Source organism: Pezoporus wallicus, unplaced genomic scaffold (genome assembly GCF_028554395.1).
Source record: "Pezoporus wallicus isolate ANWC-B61680 ecotype Strahan unplaced genomic scaffold, APGP_CSIRO_Pwel_v1 contig_6275, whole genome shotgun sequence".
NCBI classification, from domain to species: Eukaryota; Metazoa; Chordata; class Aves; order Psittaciformes; family Psittacidae; genus Pezoporus; species Pezoporus wallicus.
In genome coordinates, this window is record NW_026636901.1 from 1,205,320 (window position 1) to 1,227,502 (window position 22,183).

General features: G+C 35.0%; 1 protein-coding gene across 6 annotated transcripts in view; it reads right to left on the reverse strand.

Annotated features, from left to right (window-relative positions):
- VPS13A (vacuolar protein sorting 13 homolog A) overlaps positions 1-22,183 on the reverse strand; it is a 107,732-nt gene that overhangs the window by 40,524 nt on the left and 45,025 nt on the right. For 3 of the 6 annotated variants that reach the window (XM_057402133.1, XM_057402131.1, XM_057402129.1), the window contains 19 exons: positions 22,001-22,168; positions 21,096-21,403; positions 20,046-20,193; positions 19,110-19,260; positions 18,107-18,231; positions 17,029-17,198; positions 15,473-15,693; positions 14,015-14,247; positions 11,980-12,072; positions 10,560-10,916; positions 9,756-9,857; positions 8,366-8,530; positions 7,986-8,247; positions 6,952-7,112; positions 5,689-5,792; positions 4,428-4,722; positions 2,776-3,171; positions 1,897-2,001; positions 1,653-1,799 (listed from right to left, as the gene is read on the reverse strand). In XM_057402133.1, coding sequence (XP_057258116.1) covers positions 1,653-1,799; positions 1,897-2,001; positions 2,776-3,171; positions 4,428-4,722; positions 5,689-5,792; positions 6,952-7,112; positions 7,986-8,247; positions 8,366-8,530; positions 9,756-9,857; positions 10,560-10,916; positions 11,980-12,072; positions 14,015-14,247; positions 15,473-15,693; positions 17,029-17,198; positions 18,107-18,231; positions 19,110-19,260; positions 20,046-20,193; positions 21,096-21,403; positions 22,001-22,168 — 3,711 coding nt within the window. Of the gene's footprint in view, positions 1-1,652; positions 1,800-1,896; positions 2,002-2,775; positions 3,172-4,427; positions 4,723-5,688; positions 5,793-6,951; positions 7,113-7,985; positions 8,248-8,365; positions 8,531-9,755; positions 9,858-10,559; positions 10,917-11,979; positions 12,073-14,014; positions 14,248-15,472; positions 15,694-17,028; positions 17,202-18,106; positions 18,232-19,109; positions 19,261-20,045; positions 20,194-21,095; positions 21,404-22,000; positions 22,169-22,183 lie in introns of all 6 variants that reach the window. The other 3 variants (XM_057402128.1, XM_057402130.1, XM_057402132.1) reach the window with 1 other exon arrangement.

Here is a 22,183-nt window from a genome sequence, read left to right on the forward strand (position 1 = left end):
TTGATAACTGAAAGGAGACCAAAATCAATTAATACAATTATGAAACACCTGAAAAACAATGATGCTTGTGGGACAAATCAGGATATTTTGCAAGGATATTAACAAAACAACCAACACAGAAAAACCACAGATTATACATGTAGCAACGTATTTAAACTTTCAAAACTATTACCTCTGAACAGTTCTTTTCACAAAATTTCAAAAGTGCTTGTAAAATAATTCAGTTTATTCTGGTAACAGCTCTTTATCAAATACAAACCACAAACCCAAGAACTAATAAAATCGGACTATATTTTCTCAAAAATAAGAAATCAGATATGAAGTGGCCCATCCCACTACATGAGAACCTTCGTCATTTCACAGCTTTATCAATGAGCTATATGAGTCATCAGGCATGTAAGGAACCCAAAAAACTATGTACAGTCAAATGAATGTTTGGTTCAGAAGAAACAGAATACATGTGTAGGCTTATGGCTAACAGCCTATCTGTGAGTAAAAGCAAAGAATCTTATTTTAAAATAATTATAAATATTACGGGAAGCTGAACTGACTTAAGAGCCTTCAAGATCTAAACATCACTGTGTACACTTAAAAATCACAATGGAAAAATGACTGCAGAAAGCAAGTGAAGTTGTATCACAATCATAAATTGAAATAATGATATTTAAACAGTATTTCTCTTCTATAATAATTACATACAAAATACACAAGGACCATGTGTTGAAAGCATCAAAAACGTAACAGAAAGATCTGATTACGAATCTGATTTAAAATACTCCTTTAACTTTGGTATTTTAGTTTGAAAGCATTTTTGATAATCATTTGGAGTACCTACAATACTACAGAAATGCAAGAAAACCTCCAACTGCACCATCTGATAGGCTAAACTTTTGTCTCTGCTTTAGATACACTCTCTTCGAGACACATTGGAAGGAAAGGAGGGAGATTTCACTCTTCCCAGAAGGCAGTATGGATCACTTTCTGCTTTCATAGACCTTCAACAGTACCCCAAAACATGCATTGTTCTTCCTACACGTCAAAAAGGAAGGCATGATGCCTCAAAACTCACCACACATACAAAACATAATTGCACCCCAGTGCAAAGAGCCAATCTGCATGCCCTGTCTTAAACACTCCAGACCTCTGTGGGATAAATGAAAGCCCAAAAGCCATTTCCACACCACTTGGCTTAGGGGCCAGTGATACATCTTTAGAAAGTATGCATTAAGCATTAAAAACCAACAGTGAGACTAGTCCCAGAACAACAGTTTGGAGCATCTGAACTGATCAACAAGAGGAATTTTCTTGCTACATAAAAGTGGCATCACATGTAGGACGTCAACCAAACCACTCTGTCAGGCACTACTGCAAAAACTGAACAGAACTTCCTGTGCAGAGCGAGATAATAACCTGACAGTATAGGTCTTTTTCTCTTATTACTTATAATGCAGGTAACAGAAACATTCCAATTACAATGTAAACCAGCTTTACAGTATGTCCAAAATCAACATTGAAAAAAAGTAACAGGACACAGGTAATTCACTGAATAAATACAATATATTCAGACACTCATTGAACACTGTATGGCTAATTCTCCATCAGTGAGTATTCAATCCAATTCATTTTTTTAATAGGTTCCTTTATAAGTTTACCTGTTGTAAAACAATAGGAATCCACTTTTCCTTTCCTTCTTCAGCTACTTCCAAAGTGTATTTGCTTCTATTTGAGATCATAAAAAACGGGGTGAAAGTTACAATTCTAGTAATATTAAAACTGCTGTTGTCTATGGTGACACCAACCTGTAAACAGAAAGACATTGTTAGAAGTATGCTGTCCTTTTCTTATCTCATTTATATCTTCTGAGACTAATGAATTTGAAAGATGAATTTAACTCACATGATAATCTTTTTTATGACTCTTGCATTTCACAGAACCATGGCTTCCAACTGTGTCCAGTGAAAACTGATCAGACAGTTCACTGTCAGTTACCATAAGTTGCACCTAGGAAGAAGCACCCTGAATTAATTTTCAATTTACAGACACTAACATTTAAAATCATACACAAAGTAAGTGTGTATATAAACACAAATATAAGTGAATCCTGGAAATACTGGTGTTCCTATTCAAGACGCAACAACTGTCAGTATAGTCTCACAAAGATACTCTATTGAGTAAATCCAAGATTTTCTACCACCCTTAGTTACAACCTATGTGGAATAAGAATTAAAACTGTAAGATACTGCTGAGGAAACAACCACGTAAGTATCCTTTCCAAAACCTATTCACAATGAAAATCTCGGTCATGTAATCTTTCTTGTATCATTCATCCATCAGTAATCAGCATTAAAAAACTCACATAGCGAACTCAAATGGTAAACTGCATCTTAACCTTAGCTTACTACCAACTTTCACCAAATCTAACAACCACATTGCAAGGATCCATTTTCAAGTACCACAGCTTTACATTTCTTACACAACTTCTAAAGTCTTATGTGGAATGAGGATCACTTCTTGACACAGTTTAAATGGAATAAAGTTAATTTTGTTACTCTCAAAGACGACAGTCTCCTTCTTAACAATGCCTTTGATAATGCACATTTCCCATCTTTAGTATATCTGACAACACGCTTATTTAAAATACGAGTTTAGACAGATACGGTAGCTTTCATGATCTTTAGAGATCACAGCATAGTGTAGATAACTTCCAAAGTGTAAAAATGCTTTCATACAACAACATGGTACTACGGAGCTGTCAGGTTTTACAAAATATAATACCTTGTTATTTTGGAAGAAGTTTTTGGGCTGGAAAGAGAAAAGGAGTGGCTTTTTGTAATCTGGAGGATGCTTGCGGTGAATACCATCAGCTTTGTACTGCAGCATTCGACCAGTTTTATTCACCATCCAGTACGGACTGTGAATCTCTATAACCATCTGCCCAGTTGTGTAGATCACGTGGACAGCAATATCCAGTTCAGTTTTATCCAACTCCGTGATGCAGTAAAACGTCGTAAAGCTGATTTCAGGTAGATTGCTTTTTATATGGTACTCACTTTTCCAATTTTGATCAAGATAGTTAAGTAACTGTAAATCTAGTTTTGTTTGATCCAAGACTGCATTATGTATCTGAGCTGAACATCCCTCTTGTAGAGTGTCATACTTGTTCCCATTTCCCTTTTTTTTAAAAAAAAAACAAACAAAAAACAACAGTGTACATTTAAATGAGTCACTCAAAATTCATATCAACTTTTACTTTCTAGCTGGCTTTGAAAACTGAAACACAATATACTTAAGCAAATTTTTAAAATGCTTATTACACTATTTAATTATGATACATACTATGTCCGAAAACCAGGACACACAATTAAACAGCTACCCTGACACTGAAATAAAGCAAAAAAAAAAAAAATACCAAAACAATCTGATGCATAGTCCTCAAAATTTAACACACAACAGAGTCACCAAACTCAAATACATAAACATGCTTAAATACTAACATAATTTCCTCAACTCAGTATTTCTTTCCCTAAATTTACATTTGTAAGAGAGATACCTTGAGACAGAAAAGAGCCTGTTACTACCACACATTTGGCAGAGACCACAGTCTCTAGCTCTAGTAATTGTGTATTTGCAGCAAAATTCTTTATTAAATTCTACTATTTGAGTCCATATACTAAATATTATGACCATCTTGGAGAAAAAAAAAAAAAAGTGGTTCACTGTCTTCCACCTATATCTCTATTATCCTATGTCTAGACCAGCAGGTAGTGGGATACAACCATAGCAGATCCACAGAACGACATATTTAATGCTGAGGAACCAATGTCCACACTGTAAATGTTTTAAGCGTTTTACTTGGGACTGGCTTCTCACCCGGAATGAATGACTATTAACAGTCAAAAGTGCATCTAATAATTTAATTTTGTCTGAAAAGAACAAAGTCTGGCAGTAGGCTGCAATTCAAGCCAGAAACCTGGCAAAAAGGCACGCCTTTGAGAATTTGCTAAAAGCATACTACTGCTAAAATTCAGTGACAGCATGTAAAATGCTACTTTAGGCTGACCCACTTATGTCACTTGATGCAGTCATAATTCAAAGTAAAAACTATACTGTTTAATTAGGTTCAAGCTGCACTTGAGCAACAGGAAGTGACTCACAGGACTAAATTTGTACAGCGTAAGTTTTACTTCACATACGTATTTAAAATAATACTTATTACTAATGATTAATACCACCACTTTTCACATTCTGGCACTGTTTCGTTTCTGTAATAGAGACTTGCCCTTACAAGATCTGTAAACTTGCTTCACAACTACTCTACCAGAAGCCCTATCTTTTCATATAAATTTATAAACACATTTCAACCACCTTGTGAGCTTTCATATCACAGGTGGGAAGCATCACAAAAAAAATAAATATTAAAGAATTACCTCTAGAGAGTAAGTTATTTGATAAGGAAGAAGATTGCGGAGAAGAAGAGAAGGCCATAAATGAACAACATATGGAAAATCCCACTGATCTGTGCATAATGAAGTTGTCAACATGTCTTTTACAGGAACAATATTGATGATAAGTGAGTGATTACTTGACCTCACAGACTGACATTTCCTTTGTAATAAACTGTCAACATTTTTCATAATTTCATCAAATGTAATTCCTTCACACATATCATATTCTCCATCCACTCCATTTTCATTGGCTTGTGGTTGCAAACTCAGTATGGATCTGTAAATGAAAATGGTTTTTAAACACTTGACATTGAATTTTTCATTTAAGAAAAAGTCCTATGCAACATACATTCTATGATTATTTGGATTTTGGAAGATTTCTGACAGTAATTCATTTTGTTAGTAAACATTTCCTGAATGAAAAGTTTACTATGAGAAATGTTTACATGCGCCTAGTTGAACTCGTCTATATATCTGTGCAATGAATTTAGAAGGTCACTAACCCTTATTAAATAAAATACAGGTAATCAGAGATACTTACTAACTTATATTATCCACAGTAAAGTGCAGGTTATTTAAAAAAAAAGACAAACAGCTGTCATCTTAAAAAAAAAAAAAAGGAGGGAAAGTATTTGTGGGAAAACAGAAAGAAAGTCTCCATAATCATTAAAAAAAAAAAAAATCAAAGCAAACTTATGTGCCTAAAAGTTGGTGACAGTTCAGCTAAATTGTACACACAAACTCACTGCAGTTCCAAGTGGGTATTAGCTTGAAGGTGCTAATAGTGTAGATGTTCTGGAAGCCAAGTCTTTCTAAGGTTGACAAGTCTTTTTTCACAACTGTGATAGAGTTTGTGTATTAGTTTCAATTTTTTACTTCAGAATCACAAATAACAAAAGAAGTCCGTTGTGGTTTTTTTTTTAAAAAAGAAGCTGTAATGCATCGCTAGACATCACTCCTCTAAGAAAAAAGTCTGTACTGTGTGAGTAACAATCACAAGCAGCACCTGGGCTTGGATACTTAAAGTAACTTGGTTAATTTAAGTTGTCCAGTAAAACGGATTTCAAAAGACTTCCAATTCAAGAATTATATAGAGATGCTTCGAGAAGATCATAGCTAATAATGACAATACAATTACAGTATTAGGTACCAAACAGAAAACTTTTTTAGTGTAATTGTATCGATACAATAATCAACAATCTATAAACATATTCCATGATAAAAGAACAATGCAACAAAGTACCTGTAAGAGGACAATGGTATGTTGAATTCATTTTCTGGTGAAGCAGTCCCTATACATCTTCCTTCCTCAAAAATATTTAACGGGATTGAAAAATGATTCCTTATCTAAATGAAACAAAAATCCAGCAACATGCATTAGGAAAAACTGGAAGGATAAGTGGTTTAAACCTAACAGAGGACAGAATAAGTAGTCTCTTATTTTTCTTCTTACCCATTTACCATTCCAGATCAGGTATTTCAAAAGAATTGTCCCCAATAACAGCAGATCTCCTTAATAATTTGGTTGTGCAGTTTAATGCTATATTTTAATCATAAAATAAATACATTTTAATTATAAAATGAATATATTAGCTGTAACATTTTTTTAAGGAGAAGCATAAAGCCCTTTAAAACTAAATACAAGTAGATCTGAACTATATCATAAATTTTCAAAGAAATTTCTCCTAAAAATTGTATTAGATACAAGGCTGTGGCGGGTCAAAAATCCACAAGGTAAGTAAAGTCTGTACTTCAAGGTTAAACCATCAGCAATCATAATTCAGGGGGTACAGAGTGCTCTTGTTCTTTGCAAACATTAGGGTTTTTACTTTATGGTTATTTTAATGGTATTATTAGCTCTGGGGAAAAAATATTAATTTAGGTAAGTATAAAACAGTAAACCTGATTATTAACCAAGTCATAAACCACTCCAGCCAAAAGCTGTAAGTGATACAAAACAGGGACACTACCACTATAAAGCACTAATACCTGGATCCTCCCTGTACTTGTAAACTACATACAAACCATGTATCTAACACTACTGAATCAAAAACAGACATACACACTCTTAGCTGACTTGTTCCTCATTTGAAATTCATGTCTCAATCATAGAGAATGAAGAAAAAAAAAAAATCTGACAGACTAACCTTATGTTGCAGAATCAACGTAAGGTTAAGAGAAGTTTGATCACTTCATACAAAGCAAATAGGTCAACAAGACTGCAATCACAGCTAGCATTTTAAGACATAACTGATGAATTATCCTGATCTAAAATCAGGTCCATTTTCACTCCCACCCCAGCCCCTGCCTTTGTCACTTTGGAAAAGCTTTTTATTCTTGAAAATCTCTTCTGAACTACCTTATAATACACAAGAGCTATGTTACAGGAATTGTTTAAGTAAGCTTTTGAAGCACTTTTTAATGTTTATTTAATGACTACAGGATCATTTTTATTCATTAAAAATTAGAATAATAACAAAATTATGATGTATGTAAATATAATAACCTGAATAGGAGAACGTATAGTTATCATCTTGCTTCCTTCAACAGTATCAATTTGACAGACAATGGCCCTTTCAACACCCGATTCATCATGTCTCACTCTGTAAATACATCGACCCACTTTTGTCAATGGAATCTTTTCCACAGTGGAATGATTATGTGGACCTAGAATTTATAAGATGAGAAATAAAAGACTCAAAAGAAGCATAACATACATCTGAAAGCTAGAAATGCACATTCAGTAGAATTTTCTGTATCAATCTATTAAAAAAAGTAAAGCAAATGAAAATGTACAATCACCACTTTTAATATGCCAATTTTGCAGTGCTCCTAAGAAACAGCAAAGACTTTTTTTCACCAGAGGAAAAAAAGAGTCAAGTGGGTTTTGTCACTACAAATAAAAGTAGTGCCTAAAAAGAAATGTTTACAAGATGTAATGGGTTTTTAACAAGGTACAGTTCAGACACACTGTGCAAACAATTCAACTAATACATAATACGGTCAAGACCATTTGTGAAAATCAGTTTTGAAAAACCTGTCAATTATTACGATAAACCAACTTAAAATATTTAACACATTTACATTAAAACTAGATGTTACTTTTTTAACTGTGTTTTACTTGAATTTTAAAAAAAAAAAATCTTTTCTTCTAAAGATCCCCTTTAAAAGTAACCTTATGAACACTCATATATCCATACAAGGCCTCAATTCTACAAAAAATAAAAACTGAGGTAGCTTAATTTTGCATTAACTTTTGAATGCAAACAAATACTTCACTGCAGTAAACTCATGAGTAAAGATCGGTTACCCAAATAATTTATCATAGTAGAAAAATTATGCTATGAAAATTAACATGACACATGTTAACTTTCAGCTGCGAAGACTAAAGCAGGATTTCAAATACTGCCATTCACAGAGAATATAGACACTCTTTTCATGTTACGTAGTTCCCCAATACTTACTGACATGTGCAAGATGTAGTATTATGTATGATGCACTATTTACAATAACAGAAGATATATGAACTTTGGAACTTACAGATCTGAATGTAAAACCTCTTGCTGCAAAGAGTTGTCATTGCTGTGAATTGGTCACTCTCATTTTTAGTTCTGACAAATTCCATATTTAAATTCTCTTCATCTCTTAGAATAAATGTTTTTGCTCCAAATTCAACATTAAGGACACTAAAGGAATCACTAGGTAAGACAGTGATGGGAAGTCCTAAAGAATTTATTATTACAAATGGTGCTCGATCTTTTTTGAAGATGTCTGAAGTTCGACTAGCTGCTTCAGCAAACGCCTAGAAAACGAAGTATAGATACAAAACACAAATATATTGAATAAGATTTCATCAAGATGATCTGCACAAACATTCATTTAACATTTCTGACACTGCATAGTTAAGCAATCTTACGTACCGTGCCCAGGTTACTCAACATTTGTAGTCCACATTTGGATAACGTAATGTTCAGCTGGTCTTTTGAAGAAATATTTATTACTGTTTTATATTCTGGAATTTTGAAGTGTTCTTCTTCTTCTTCTGCATCCGATTCAACCAATGCTTTTTTAGGCTTCTTCTTCATCTGAAAGGAGATTTTTAAAGCATTCTTATCTGACCACTTCTTCTGTAGAAGCAAGTTTCACCTCAAAATGCCTTCTGTCTCCCCTTCCCACTTCTATGACCTGTCAGGGCTTTCCTTTTTCTGTTCATGTTTTTATTTTTGAATACAGAAGAAGAGAATAAAGGCAAGAAGCAGAAGAAGTAGTTCAGAAGTCAATAACATTAGCCAAATTTATGATTATTCAAGAATTAACAATATACAGCTATATATAGCCACTAACATATCCAGTAAACGCTGTGTGAAAACAGTCATTGTAACATCTAATAACACTGTAAAAACTGTTATATGTAACCGATTTCCTCTTCTTAGGGGAGTAACACCAAATTTAGTCTTTTACATTTCCAAACCAAACACATTTTCCTGACCGTCAACATTCTGGAAATTATATGTATTTCCAAATGTTGTATTTCAAATCTGGGCAAGAAGATAGAAGGTTTGACTCACTGTCTTCTACCTTTCTTCTGCATTAGATCTCACACCTTCTTGAAAAATTCTTTGGAATATTTTTAATAGCAATTCCTTGATTGCAATATCTCAGTCGATAATCTTTACCCTTGTGAGCCCATCACTTCAGAAAGTTGTTTGATAATGACAGTCCTAAGAAAAGTGCAAGTTTTCTATTCTGAGCAACCTCTTGGGCTAAAAATACTTGAAAACTTTTGAAAAAGAAAAAGGAGAGTGGGAGAAGTATCACTCTTCCTTAGATATATGCTTATCTACTTTGAGACCAGAATCTAGACTTTTTTCCCTACAAAGGATGAAACTTAATTGGTAAGAGCACTATCCCCAGAGCACACTTTGTGCTAGTCAGTAATGGGTATCAATTTTTCCAACAGATTTCCACTACAGGTACTACTGTGGAATGAGACCTTCCTGAAGTCACTGAGGGCATCATCCGCATACAACCTAGTTTCAGAGAAAATGATTTAAAGCCATTATGATTATCTAGTGCAACTGGAATCAAATTCTCTCACCACCTGAAAGACAGTATTATTTAACACATCTGTGAGTCCAGATCTTCACTTGTGCAAAAGCAGTTTTCATTCACTAATTGGGAAAAAAAGTCTTGGTAACCAACAAGAAGGAACAAGATACTTAGATTAGCCTCAGCTATGAAAGATGCAGAGCATTTGTCTTTACTAAGGTAGCGAAATGGAAGATTTGAGTTACAATTTGGAATATATACCTTAATTTCAAGAACCCACGGTTTGAATAAATCAGTCTTCTCAACTTCTAGTGGTTCAAGCAAAGGTTCCCACACCCCAAACATCTCATTAAAATAGTGTACCTGTCAAAATACAGAAGTCAATTAGGAAGATAAATTCAACTGTTACATCAGTGGAAGCTCTACAGGTTTTAAAGACTTAAAATTCTGGTTTACAAGGATATTAGTTACTTTGGTAACATGAAAGATTTATAATCAGATTGCACTTAGAGCTGAGTCTATACTGCAAAGACCCACTTCCAAATAAGCGGTATAAGGTATGTCACTTAAAATATAATTTTGACCTAAGCTGTAGGCTTAGGCACTGGAAGTGACTATAAAAAAGAATCTACCTACAACAACCACTGAATTTTATGCCACTAATTTCCAAATATGAGCCACTGTGAACATTTTATATACAATATTGGAACCGCACAGTATTTTACAGAAATGACACGTGAATATATTCTACTATAATCTTAAATAAAGATTGTCACAGTATCTTAGCCAGCTGATACTCCAAAATCTAATACTGATGCCACAGGCTTTTGAGAAGTTTGTATAGAATATAAATGTGAGATTGTATGACGTGAATTACTGCCATTAATACATCTAATAATTTAGATTTTAACTATCTTAACCCTCCTCATTCCCATCGTGCTCCCATAACACGTATCTGTAGGTGTTTAGTCATCAAATATATGGATTATTTTTCCTCTACTGTCTAAGTAACATAACATGTTTAATATTCTAAGAAACTTTCATTTCTTATGTAGGATTCCCCACCTCTAGCTCCAGACGAGAACGTAGGTTGATTAAAGTACTCCAGTTTTTGACTTCCCCGAGAAATGAGGACTTAGCCAAAAGCATCGGTACAGTTCGGTGCCCAACACCAGCTTCAAGTGTTATAAAAACAGATTCTACATTCATTTTCAATGACTCTCCTGTGGGAACCAGTTCAGCAGTTGGATTTGTATCTTCATTTTCATTTGACTCTTCAAGAAACCACATTTTTAGATTTTTTATATCTTTCTTGTTCCACAGATCTGGAGGAATTGGACTGACCTCTTCTTCTGTTGTTTCTGCAGTTTGATAAAGGGCTGATGTAATAGTAATTACTGTGTTTATGATTATTGGTGAAACCTACAATTAAATATTGGAATAATTTGAAATGAGAAACTTTTAAAGGCAAAAACTTCTTTCAGAAACAACATTATAATGAATATGTTAACACTAACAAAACACTTCTGTTCTCTACAGGACTTCTATATTTGACAACTCATTACTTTCTACAAAATACAGTTCAAACTATACAGATTTTCAGCCCCTGCCTTTCTTCCAGGTGGAAGCTTTCTAAACTACATTATTCAATGCTCTATTTGAACACTTCAAAACTCATCTCTGCAGACCAGGCCATTTTATAAAACACAGATTCCAAAACCAAAACACTGTGACACAACTGCTAATTTTCAATTTTGTTTGTTTTCACATGCTAAACAGACAGCTGAACCGATAAAGAACAGAAACAACTCCCCTCTTCAGTCATTCCTTATGTTTTTTTTTTTTGTTTCCTAAGAAACTGTCCTGGGTTCAGCAGTAGCAGTCATGTTTTTTTCCTTTGTGTTAACTGGTGCAGTGCTGTGTTTTGACTTCTAGTTTGAGAACAGTGTTGGTGAAGCCGATGTTTTCGGTTGTTGCTAAGTGATGTTTACCCTGACCAAGGACTCTGTGAGGCTCATGCTCTGCCAGGGAGGAGGGGAAGCTGTGAGGAAGCAGAGGCGGGGCGCCTGACCCGGGCTAGCCGGGGAGGTATTCCATACCACAGCACGTCATGCCCAGGGTGGGGGGTAACTGGGAGTTACCCGGAAGGACAGGGGCTTCCGGGTGGAACTCGTTTCTTGGCCGGTGGTATCGTATTCTCTTCTCTTGTTCTCTTGTTATTTTCCCTTATCATTGTTTTAACTGATAGTAGCGGTGGTGATTTGTTGCTGGACTGTTCCTGTCTCAACCCGTAGGAAGGGGAGAGCCCCGGTGCGGGGGGGGGGGGGGGGGGGGGAGACGGACAAGGGGCACCACTCACTGGGAGTGAGTGAACAAGTTACCTGACTGGGTTTAAACCACGACAGAAACATATATCACAAGCAACTTCAAAGCCTTCAAAGTAGAAAGCAGTAGAGAACTAAAAACATAACGAAAGTGTACCTACTTTTATTGTTAGAGATCTAATCGTTAGATCAGCTGTCTGTGGATTAGTACTTGACTGTTTCATTTCAAAGAAGAAGTCACAAGGCTGTAATACCTATACAAAAAAATAAAAACAAATAGAGTAAAAATCTTTCTAAAATCATATACTTTTTAAATGTATCTAAGGTTATGAAAGGAAAAGTACACGAAAAAAAGTATCAGAAGCATCACCTCAGCCACTCATAATTAAATCATTAATGATTCAAACACTACAATAAAATGCATTATACTTCAGTAAATCTATTCTTTAGGTAAGGTCTGCTGATGTCTTCAGATACACCATATCATCATGCCCGTGACGTCTGAGAAGCAGACTTTTCAGTTAAGGGCAACACAGCAACAACAGTTACAGTTTTCCTGAATAAAAACATCACTGAATCATAATCACTCCGTTCCAGCTTTATTTTACAGTCAGTCCTTGCATACTCTCACTTGCCAAGTGTTATGACAATCTAATCTACAGCACATTATATATAAATACATAAATAAATAAAAATAGTGCTATGTAATTAATAAAGCACTCAGATGTAGTTAATACTCTACTGAGATTGTATTGACTGGAAAATTTGTTCTCCAGTCCCTACCTAGGATACGTCTTTCACAAAATTTGGGCAATACAAAACCTTCACATCAGTATCAGCCTTCAGCAATCTTGTGATCTTCATATAATATCATATATTTTCTTTCTTCACTAAAGGAAGGCATAGAATATAATCTGAATTTCTATTTATCCAACTATTTTCCCAGACTGAAATAGTTATCGTTTACAGAAAACCTGGGTTCAAATATTTCCTTATGTACGGGTTTTCAAAAGAGGCAGTTATGCCGCTTCCAGCAGAGAATGTCTTCATTTTTGACCTCTACTCTTGCTATTCAAGTATCTTTTTCAAATTTTCGAAGGTGGTACCATTTTAAGCATCAAAACTAAAGCCCTCTGAAGTCTTTTCCTTCTTTATATCACAAGCATCCTGCTAAGTACAAGTCTTTGTTTCTACAGTCTGAGACACGAGATTCTGGCAGAAGATCTTCCTGTAAGATGGAAAGCTTGGTGTGAAGCCTTTTAATTGCTTTTTACAAAGCTAGACACATTTGTGCCATGCTCCCCAGCTGCAGAAATGGAAGCAGCTTTGCATTGTGTTGCAGCTATCAGTGAAACTACATCACTTTCTCAATAATTAGACTGTCAACAAATTGATACAGTCAAAAAATCTGTCTACCCAAGGAGTAAACTAAGCTGCTATGGTAAATGGAAGTCCTAATCCTTTGTACTTATAGCTTTGGTCTTTCCTACGTAGTTCCACAGAGTAAGTAGGCATTAATCCAGAGCTGCAAAGACTCATTCTTCAAAATTCATCTGTCTTTTGAGGACAGAGATAACAGTTGGCTATACTGTCAAATTGCTTTTTTTCTCTGACTTCATTAGGTATAGCGTGTTTAGCTGTAGAGGCAGAAAAGCTCCAAGAAGCTCCAGAAGTCAATACATGTCACCTGGTCATTAAAACTAAAAAGTCTAATTCTGTTGCCAAATTATAAACAGGCAGTTTTAATATAATGGATCTATGGCATACAGTAAGTAATATATTTCATAATACATACTTCCCATTTGGTCTGTGACCTTCTGTAACTCACATTGCTATTTAACACAAAGTTTTAGACTGGAAGTATTCCAAATTTATGATGTTGCATTTGAAACAGTGCACACTCATAAAATTCTATCATTTTGCTTATACAGAATGCAAAAGATTATTAACTTCTTACTCTTCTGGGCTTTTATTTTAGCTTGACTTACTAAGCAAACCTCAAAGCCGCAGATCAAGATGGTGCTTTTGGCATATCAGAGAAAACAGAATAAAATCAACAAAATAAGTTAGCCAAAAATTTTACTGATATGTCTGTAACACACATTCTAATGGTTAAAGCTTCGGAAATAACTTGCATTCTCATGATATAAATTACACAGCACTTGTTGAATACAAAGTGGATGTTTGCAAACTCACCGTAGTAATGTTCCCTTTCCTTTCTTCTGGAAGAAATGGGCATGCTTTCATTTGTAACTCCTTAACAGCAGCTGTCATGCTATACCTTTCAGGACTATTCTTAATGAAGACCTCACATTGTGTTGTAACCACCAATGCAGGAGCATCGCTTCTTGTTAAGTCGGCCACAAACACAATCTCTGGATTTTTAACAACAATGTTCATTTCCATTGTAGATACAGGCTGCACAGGTGCTTCAAAAATATAAATTAAATTAGATTATTTTTTCACGATTAAATGGTCACTATTTACATCTCTCAATTTACAGATATTTTAAAGATCTAGCATTACTGGTGTCAGAAAACCTCTAGATCCCAGTGACTGAAATATTTCTAGGCTCTTCACTGGAGATACAAAACCATTAAAGCTTTAATACACTTTCAGATACAATGAAAGATTCCACAAAGCTTCTTTGTCAATCAGTATCACCACTATTGCTACCTCTATTATAAGCTTCACTATAAATATCTACATCAGCCAGCTACAACAGGGTCTTATAAAAATGCCGAAATACTGGACATAATTTCTGCCCTCCGGAGTGGCAAAACACATTTTTCCATAAGACAGTAATGCAGCATTTTGTAGTACTTGATCTAGCCATTTGCAGTTCTAATGTATGTAAGGCTCCCTATGTTTAGATTTTGATCATCTATTAAATAACCACAGCAGGCCTACATAAGGTGGACACAACTAAGATAATCAGCGTACAAGAAAACAAATAAACAACAACAAACCCACAAAAAACCCCACAAAACAAAACAAAGACAAAACACAAACAAACAAATAAAAAGGAAGACTTGCTTTGCAGATCTCATGTGAGCCACAATGGCCTGGAAGCTTAAATAGCTCATTTCCTGCTTTGATGTTCTAATGGGCTAATTCCTGTTGACAGGTATAGGGTCCAGCACTAGAAAGACCTTGGGCACTCAAGCTAAAAGCATGCTTACTGGTGTAGAGAGAAACACACATGAGGGGACAACTGAAATGACAACACTTCTAGGCAGCAACATCAGGCAGGCTGAGTTCATATGTAAGCCTAATATAAATATGCTCCATCTTTCTCTGGAAGGATGAAAATGATGATAGCGGTAATCATCATTATAAACTTTGTTGAAACTGCAAAGATAGTGAGTGCCAGCTGTAATTGTCCTCTTCCATTTTAGTTTTATTTTGGACACACATTTTTAGGTATTTCCTTTGCCTGGTAAGACAAAGCTTCATTTAGAAATAAAGACCAAGTGACATGAACCAATTTCCAGGATGCAAAGAATGAAATATCAATTTTTGAAAGAATTTGTTCTATATGCATGAACATAGGAAATAGCATAAAAGGAGTATTATAATTTTTAAAATAGGATTATAATACCAAAAATACGTGGACATTTAAATAGAAATTGAAAAATATTTCCAGTATATTACCTTGCTCCTTTGAAGGTATTGACTGTTTGAGACTTTTCTGTGCAGCAGCACTTTCTGCATTAGCCTTTAAAAATATATCTGCAACAGTAAGTAGAAACTCCATGCTTGCACAAAGGTATATCTCTTGAACAATCACATCAAGAACAGTGCCATCTCTCCCCTGCTTATAGCTTATATCCATCATAACTTTCTTGTCAAATCCATGTTTCATTTCCACCATTCTGAAAGATCATTAAGGTAGAATTTAATGACACAATAAAAACCAGCTATGAGTTCTGAAACACACTCAAGAGTCTCACCCAAAAATACATTAACAAGAGCGAGTTTAAAATGGAACACCAACAATTACTAAAATTGACTGATATATAAACATCAACAGCTACAGGTTGGGCAAAGAAGAGATTCAGAGCAGCCCTGTGGAGAAGGACTTGGGGGGGTTGGTTGATGACAAAATGAACGTGAGCCGGCAGTGTGCGCTCGCAGCCCAGAAAGCTAACCGTATCCTGGGCTGCATCAAAAGGAGCGTGACCCTCAGGTCAAAGGAGGTGATCCTGCCCCTCTATTCTGCTCTTGTGAGACCTCACTCGCAGTATTGTGTGCAGTTCTGGTGTCCTCAACATAAAAAGGACATGGGACTGTTGGAACAAGTCCAGACGAGGGCCACGAGGATGATCAGGGGACTGGAGCACCTCCCATATGAAGACAGGCTGAGAAAGTTGGGGCTGTTCAGCCTGGAGAAGAGAAGGCTGCGTGGAGACCTCATAGCAGCCTTCCAGTACCTGAAGGGGGCCTATAGGGATGCTGGGGAGGAACTCTTCATTAGGGACTGTAATGACAGGACAAGGGGTAACGGGTTAAAACTTAAACAGGGGAAGTTTAGATTGGATATAATGGATATAAGGAGGAAATTCCTTCCTGTTAGGGTGGTGAGGCACTGGAATAGGTTGCCCAGGGAGTTCGTGAATGCTCCATCCCTGGCAGTGTCCAAGGCCAGGTTGGATGAGGTCTTGGGAGATATGATTTAGCGTGAGGTGTCCCTGCCCATAGCAGGGGCGTTGGAACTAGATGATCTTAAGGTCCTTTCCAACCCTAACTATTCTACGATTCTGTAATTCTATACATTATGTACAACTTCAAAACTAAGTAGATTCCCATACATTGGCAACTAAAGGTGTTCATAATTTTAACAAGTCATACCATCACAATTCTGTGTTTACATATCAGAAGTATAGTTTACTGACTTTTTTTTTTCATGGGGAGGAACAATCTTAAGTCTTACTTTGCAGTTTATTAAAGCTAAAAATGAAATTTGTTTCTCCATGCATTTATTAATTTTATATCTAATGTTTTGTTTAATTCCTATTTTGTTGGTTTCTAGCACTTATACTGGTCTTATAAGCAACAACATAAACAAAAGGCACGTAAAACACACAAGTCAGTATACTGTGATATGTACTTTAAGAATCACCTACACCAAAACAATTGCAGTTTTAATGGAAACATCTGGAACTCTTTGTCAAATTTCAATAAACAGGACTTTATGTCAAAACACAGACCTTGGTGTAGCCATCTGGATTGACTGTCTTTTATCATCCAATGTGCAGTTTGCCAGCTTGACTGAAGCATTCATTGAACCATCTGATAACATTTTGACAGCAGCCGACATCAAACCTAATTTAAACTCTGCAAGCTTCAAAAGGTCATCTCTCTGATCCAAATTTGAAACCTGCTTAAATCAAATGAAAATATGTTTGTAGACTTGCTTACAGGTAATGGAAATAATACACAGTTGTGAGATACAGCTTTCTTCTAACTGGTAAAATTTCTAATAATAATATATTAAACCCACCAGTAATTCAAAACACAAGAATTCAAAAGGCATTAACATACAGAGAAAAAAAAAAAAAAACAAACCAAATAAAAAAAAATGCAAAGCTTTACACTTCTAACAGCTTGCTAAAGCAAGCTTATATTAGTGAAAGGGAGACAATGTCTGAAAGAAAGTAAAACTGTCAACATGCAATTTCGATTTGTTTGCTGTTTAAAACCTACACTGTGTATGCAAAAACACCAAATAAGAAATTAAGTTTTGTCTCTTGCAACTATGTAGTGCTCAGCCAGATACTGGAAAGTTGTTCAAAATCTAGAATAGCAAAATAAAAATTAAAAATAAAGTATTACTAAACTTTTAGTCAGAAATCTGTTGACAAGCTTTGTAAATTTAAACTAAGAGTAATAATAACATATTCATACTGTAACACAAATTTAAAATCTCACTCCACGATTACATTTATATACGTGTTCGTGTCCATACGTCTAACTAAAGAATAGGTTGCATCCCTCTGCACTTTCTTCTTTCCAAACTGTACTTTAAGCTAAGGCAAGTTTTCAGCGAATTTTTAGTAAGATCACAGAAAATGCCATATATTATGTGCTACCACTGATTACACTCTTTCCATAATATTTGACACAATATTTAGTTAAAATAGCTATTTATCATTTCCATCATGTCTGTTACTATTGTTAGAAATTATTTCCTCTGCTCTTACATTAAACAATTCCTGTTCAGAATTTCCAGCACTCTATGCAGCCTCGAAGTTGTTTCTTTCTCTTTGTAACCAAAATTATATTTACCTGTTTTGAATCTGGACTATACAATACTAAAGTCAGAGAGTCGAATCTGAAGTCCAGTTTTAGTGTTGTTTTTATTTTCATAGATGAATGTAATTCCACCACAGCTGATGTCACAACAGTTACACCTTTTGAAAATTAGAAAAACACTTAATATTAAAGAAAATTACCTGACTGCAAACAAGGAAAAACTAAAACCTACATCCTCACTAATGACACTATAAAGACACCACCTTCCCCTTGCTTTCACATGTAAATCCATCCACAATAAGGATATGTTTATTGTGCTCTCTGCAATTACTTTTGGCAAAAAGCACACAATGTTTGAGAAGATAAAATACTCCACTCATATATTCTATATGCAATTTTTACCATCTTTGAAAGACATAAATGTACAATTTTCCTTAACATTACAGTTCTGTGTGCAAGAATGTTACAAAAAATACAACTTTACTGATATCCTTATTTGTTCATCTCGCCACATTTTTGCTGGTTTTCACATTTAATAGCACAGTTCAATAAAAGAATCTTTTCTTAACTTTACTTGCTTTTTTTTTTAGTCTCTGCTAAATAGTTCATGGCTCTCTACTGAATAGAAACAACTTCCAGGGATAACATCATTATGACAAGATGAACAGATCTAAAACTGAACAGCAACAGAACCAGCATGCACAAGAAAGAGAGTAACATACCACCTTTCCTAAACTGGGATGTTACCAAATCCAGCTGACAGACTTTTAGGTTCCACTGCATTACTGCCAGTGGAACAAGACAGTCATTACATTAAAACACATCATGCTGTAAAACTCACTTCAATAGTCCAGTTGCTTCTATTCGTTATCGTTATTGTCTGGTACAGTTCAAACCACAACATCAAGATAACAGAGGCATACTGTTAAAAATAACTGAATCTGGCATCCTTTCATAAAGGCAATTCTAACAGAAATAATAAATTGACAGTAATACCTAAAAATGCTAGACCACACGTAATTTTGGAAAACATTACCTGCAGAGTGCTGTGAAGTACTATGAAAATCACTACATTGGCTAGTCGAATCTTTCGGCTCTGGTAAAGATGTTGATGCACCGGAGCTTCCACCTATATTTTCATTTAGTGTCCTCAATATTGTCGTAATATCTTCCTGACTGAGAATTAGCTTAAAAAAAATAATTAAAAAAAAGTTGTTATTAAACTCAGAACAAATCAGTTCATTAAACTTTTGGTAACTAAAATTAAATTTACAAATAAACAGATAAACCAAATTAATTTCATCTGAGTCTCTGTTTAGGAAACTACAGAACCAAGTAAAATTTATTTCTCAAATCCACACAGCCCCTTTTTGCTTTGATCTATGAACTTTCTTTACAAACCTACAATTTAGGAATTGAATGTTAAAAGTTGTACTCATATGGTATGACTTACAGTCGCCCAAAATCATCCACAGTTAAGTCACAGGGTACTTTACAGTATTAGTTACTAGTTCTATTTCAAAATTTGGCAAATTGGTTTTACTCATATGACTGACAAACATTTTATTTTTTTAAGTGAAATTTAAATGAGTACATGTACTAACTTGGAACTTGTGACAAGTCTGAATTCAGCAGGTGATCATGCTGCTAATGAACAGGCCAATAAACCCCCACTTTTCCCAATCCTTCTTTGAAAAATACTGACTGGTAAAAGAAGGCTTTAACATTATATTCAGTTCTAACTAGCAACAGTAAGAGACAGTACAAGGTCTCCTTGCAGTATCACAGATGAAATAGAGAGCTCAGATTAGAACAGAAAGCTATTGACTTCCCTTTTCCCCATGAAATGACAAAATCTGTTCTACATCTCAAAATCAAAAAATACTCCAGGGAACTTGGATTTTTATGGACAGAAAACCAAACCAATTTTCCACGGATATTTTAACACCTGCTTTCAGAAATGACTGCTTACATTCATAGGCTTGAGTAGACCAGATATTTCAATATCAGGAACTTCGTTATACCATGCAGCAGCTAAATTTCGCTCAACAACTACTTCCAGGTTGAGTGGCTGCAGTAACTGTACTTCAGTTTGTAATAAACCTTGCTCATAGCATGACCTGTGAAAAGAAAGAAAATGCTCCCAACCTGACATACTTCATTTACACATTCTAACAAACTTCTGTCTTTTCCTCATCTTTTTTGAACAGTACTGTAAAACAGTCTTCATACTACTCCTAGTATCTCTAGCTAAAGCCTCACTCCACCAACTAGATACTTTACTTTTTTTTGGCAGAGGAGACACTTCAGCCACATAGTCCTAGTATCTCTAGCTAAAGACTTAAGCAACCAACTAGGTATCTTTCCTTAGCAGGGAGGAGATACTTCAGACACACAACACACTAACTTCTTGCAAGTTAGGACCTCTTACTTCTTCTCCACTGGAGAGCAACTGCTTCTTTCTTCAGTATTCTTCAACTGTGTTTGAAAATCCCCTTCCCTCTCCCTCTCCAAATATCCTGCCCATTTTCAAACACTTTTTATGGCTGTGTTACTTGGTACCTTTTCTGCTATGTACAGAATCATAAAATCATTTAGGTTGGAAAAATATCTTTAAGATTATCGACTCCAACTGTTTACCTAACACTGCCATGTCTATCACTAGCTCATATCCCTAAGCACCTTGAAAACTCCATCAAAATAGCCTTCACAAACTGGCATAACCTGTTCCAAGTAGTGACGGATGCATAAGCCTATTATTCTCCATAATATTCCCTAAACAAACATTCGCTTCTATTTAAAGATTTGTAGATTGCACTTCACCAAAATCATATATATTAACTGCTTTTACACATTCTTTATTAATTTGTAGTTGTATTTCAAGATAATAGTGTATCCATCAACATCAGCTAATCATTTTGATAACAATCTCTCAAAGCTCTCCAACTTAAGTGCCCCATGTTTTTTTAAACATGAGTTTAAAAAAAACATGAGTTTAAAAAAAATCTTAACAATACATTACCTGTATAACTTTAGTTCACTCAATTTCACTGTCATAGAGTCAACAACAGGTGGGAGATTATACTGTGTTTTTGTTTTAGAGATAAAGAACCGGTTCTTCACAGTGATTAGACCAAGATCAGCCACCAGGACATTCGTAGACATTGCCGATTGTGGAACTATCACAACAGGTGCTTTAATATTGATATCTAGTGCCAAACGGGAACTACGCTCTGCTAGTTCTTTTACACCTGTAGCTGCTTTCTCTGCTGCTTGAACTGTTGCCTCAGTAAGAGCTTCCTTGGCTGCTTGAAAGTTATTTACAAAAGCCTAGTAAAGGAAAACAGATCCTGGGATTAAGAATTACACTACTTCAAAAGCACTTCAGAATCATAGTTTTTTAAACAGCAAACCATCCTGAGATACTCTTTTTGCTATGCACTTTGCCTGAATTCGTTAATAGGATGATCTTCTCCCAAAATATGAGAAACACTGCATACAGATAAAAACAAATTTCCATACTATATATTTGGTAAATGAGGTATTAACAGCAATGACCCTGTAATATGACTTGTATGAATTATGTTTTACTTACTCATATGGAAAGTAAAAGATATATTTATTTAGAATTCATGGAAAAGGCATTAATCTTCTTGGTTTACTACCTGTATTTCAGTGTTAAAAACAATGAACAGAAAATTACTAACAATAATAGCAAATACTGTTGCTTAGCCACCTGTCCACAATGAGAAGCATATGGAGAAGAAAAGTAAATAGCCCAACCACCAATCCAAGTAAACTTTTTACAATAGTATGTAAGAGTTCTTACATAAATGGGCACCACCCCATATGGGATGTTTTATCTTTTTCTAGGTCTGACAGTGTTATCTGAATGGTTTAGAACAGTATCTGGAAAATTTAACTTACCAAAATAGATGAAACAAACTTGTTGACAAAAACTACTTGAATACACCCAACAGTCAGGTAAATACGATTGTCAACAACATTCATATTTGTATATGCAATGCCATCTGTAGCATTCACATATGATATCATTCTAAAGTTGAAGACTTCTTTTCCGGTGATATAAAGAGCCTTAGGAAAAAAAAC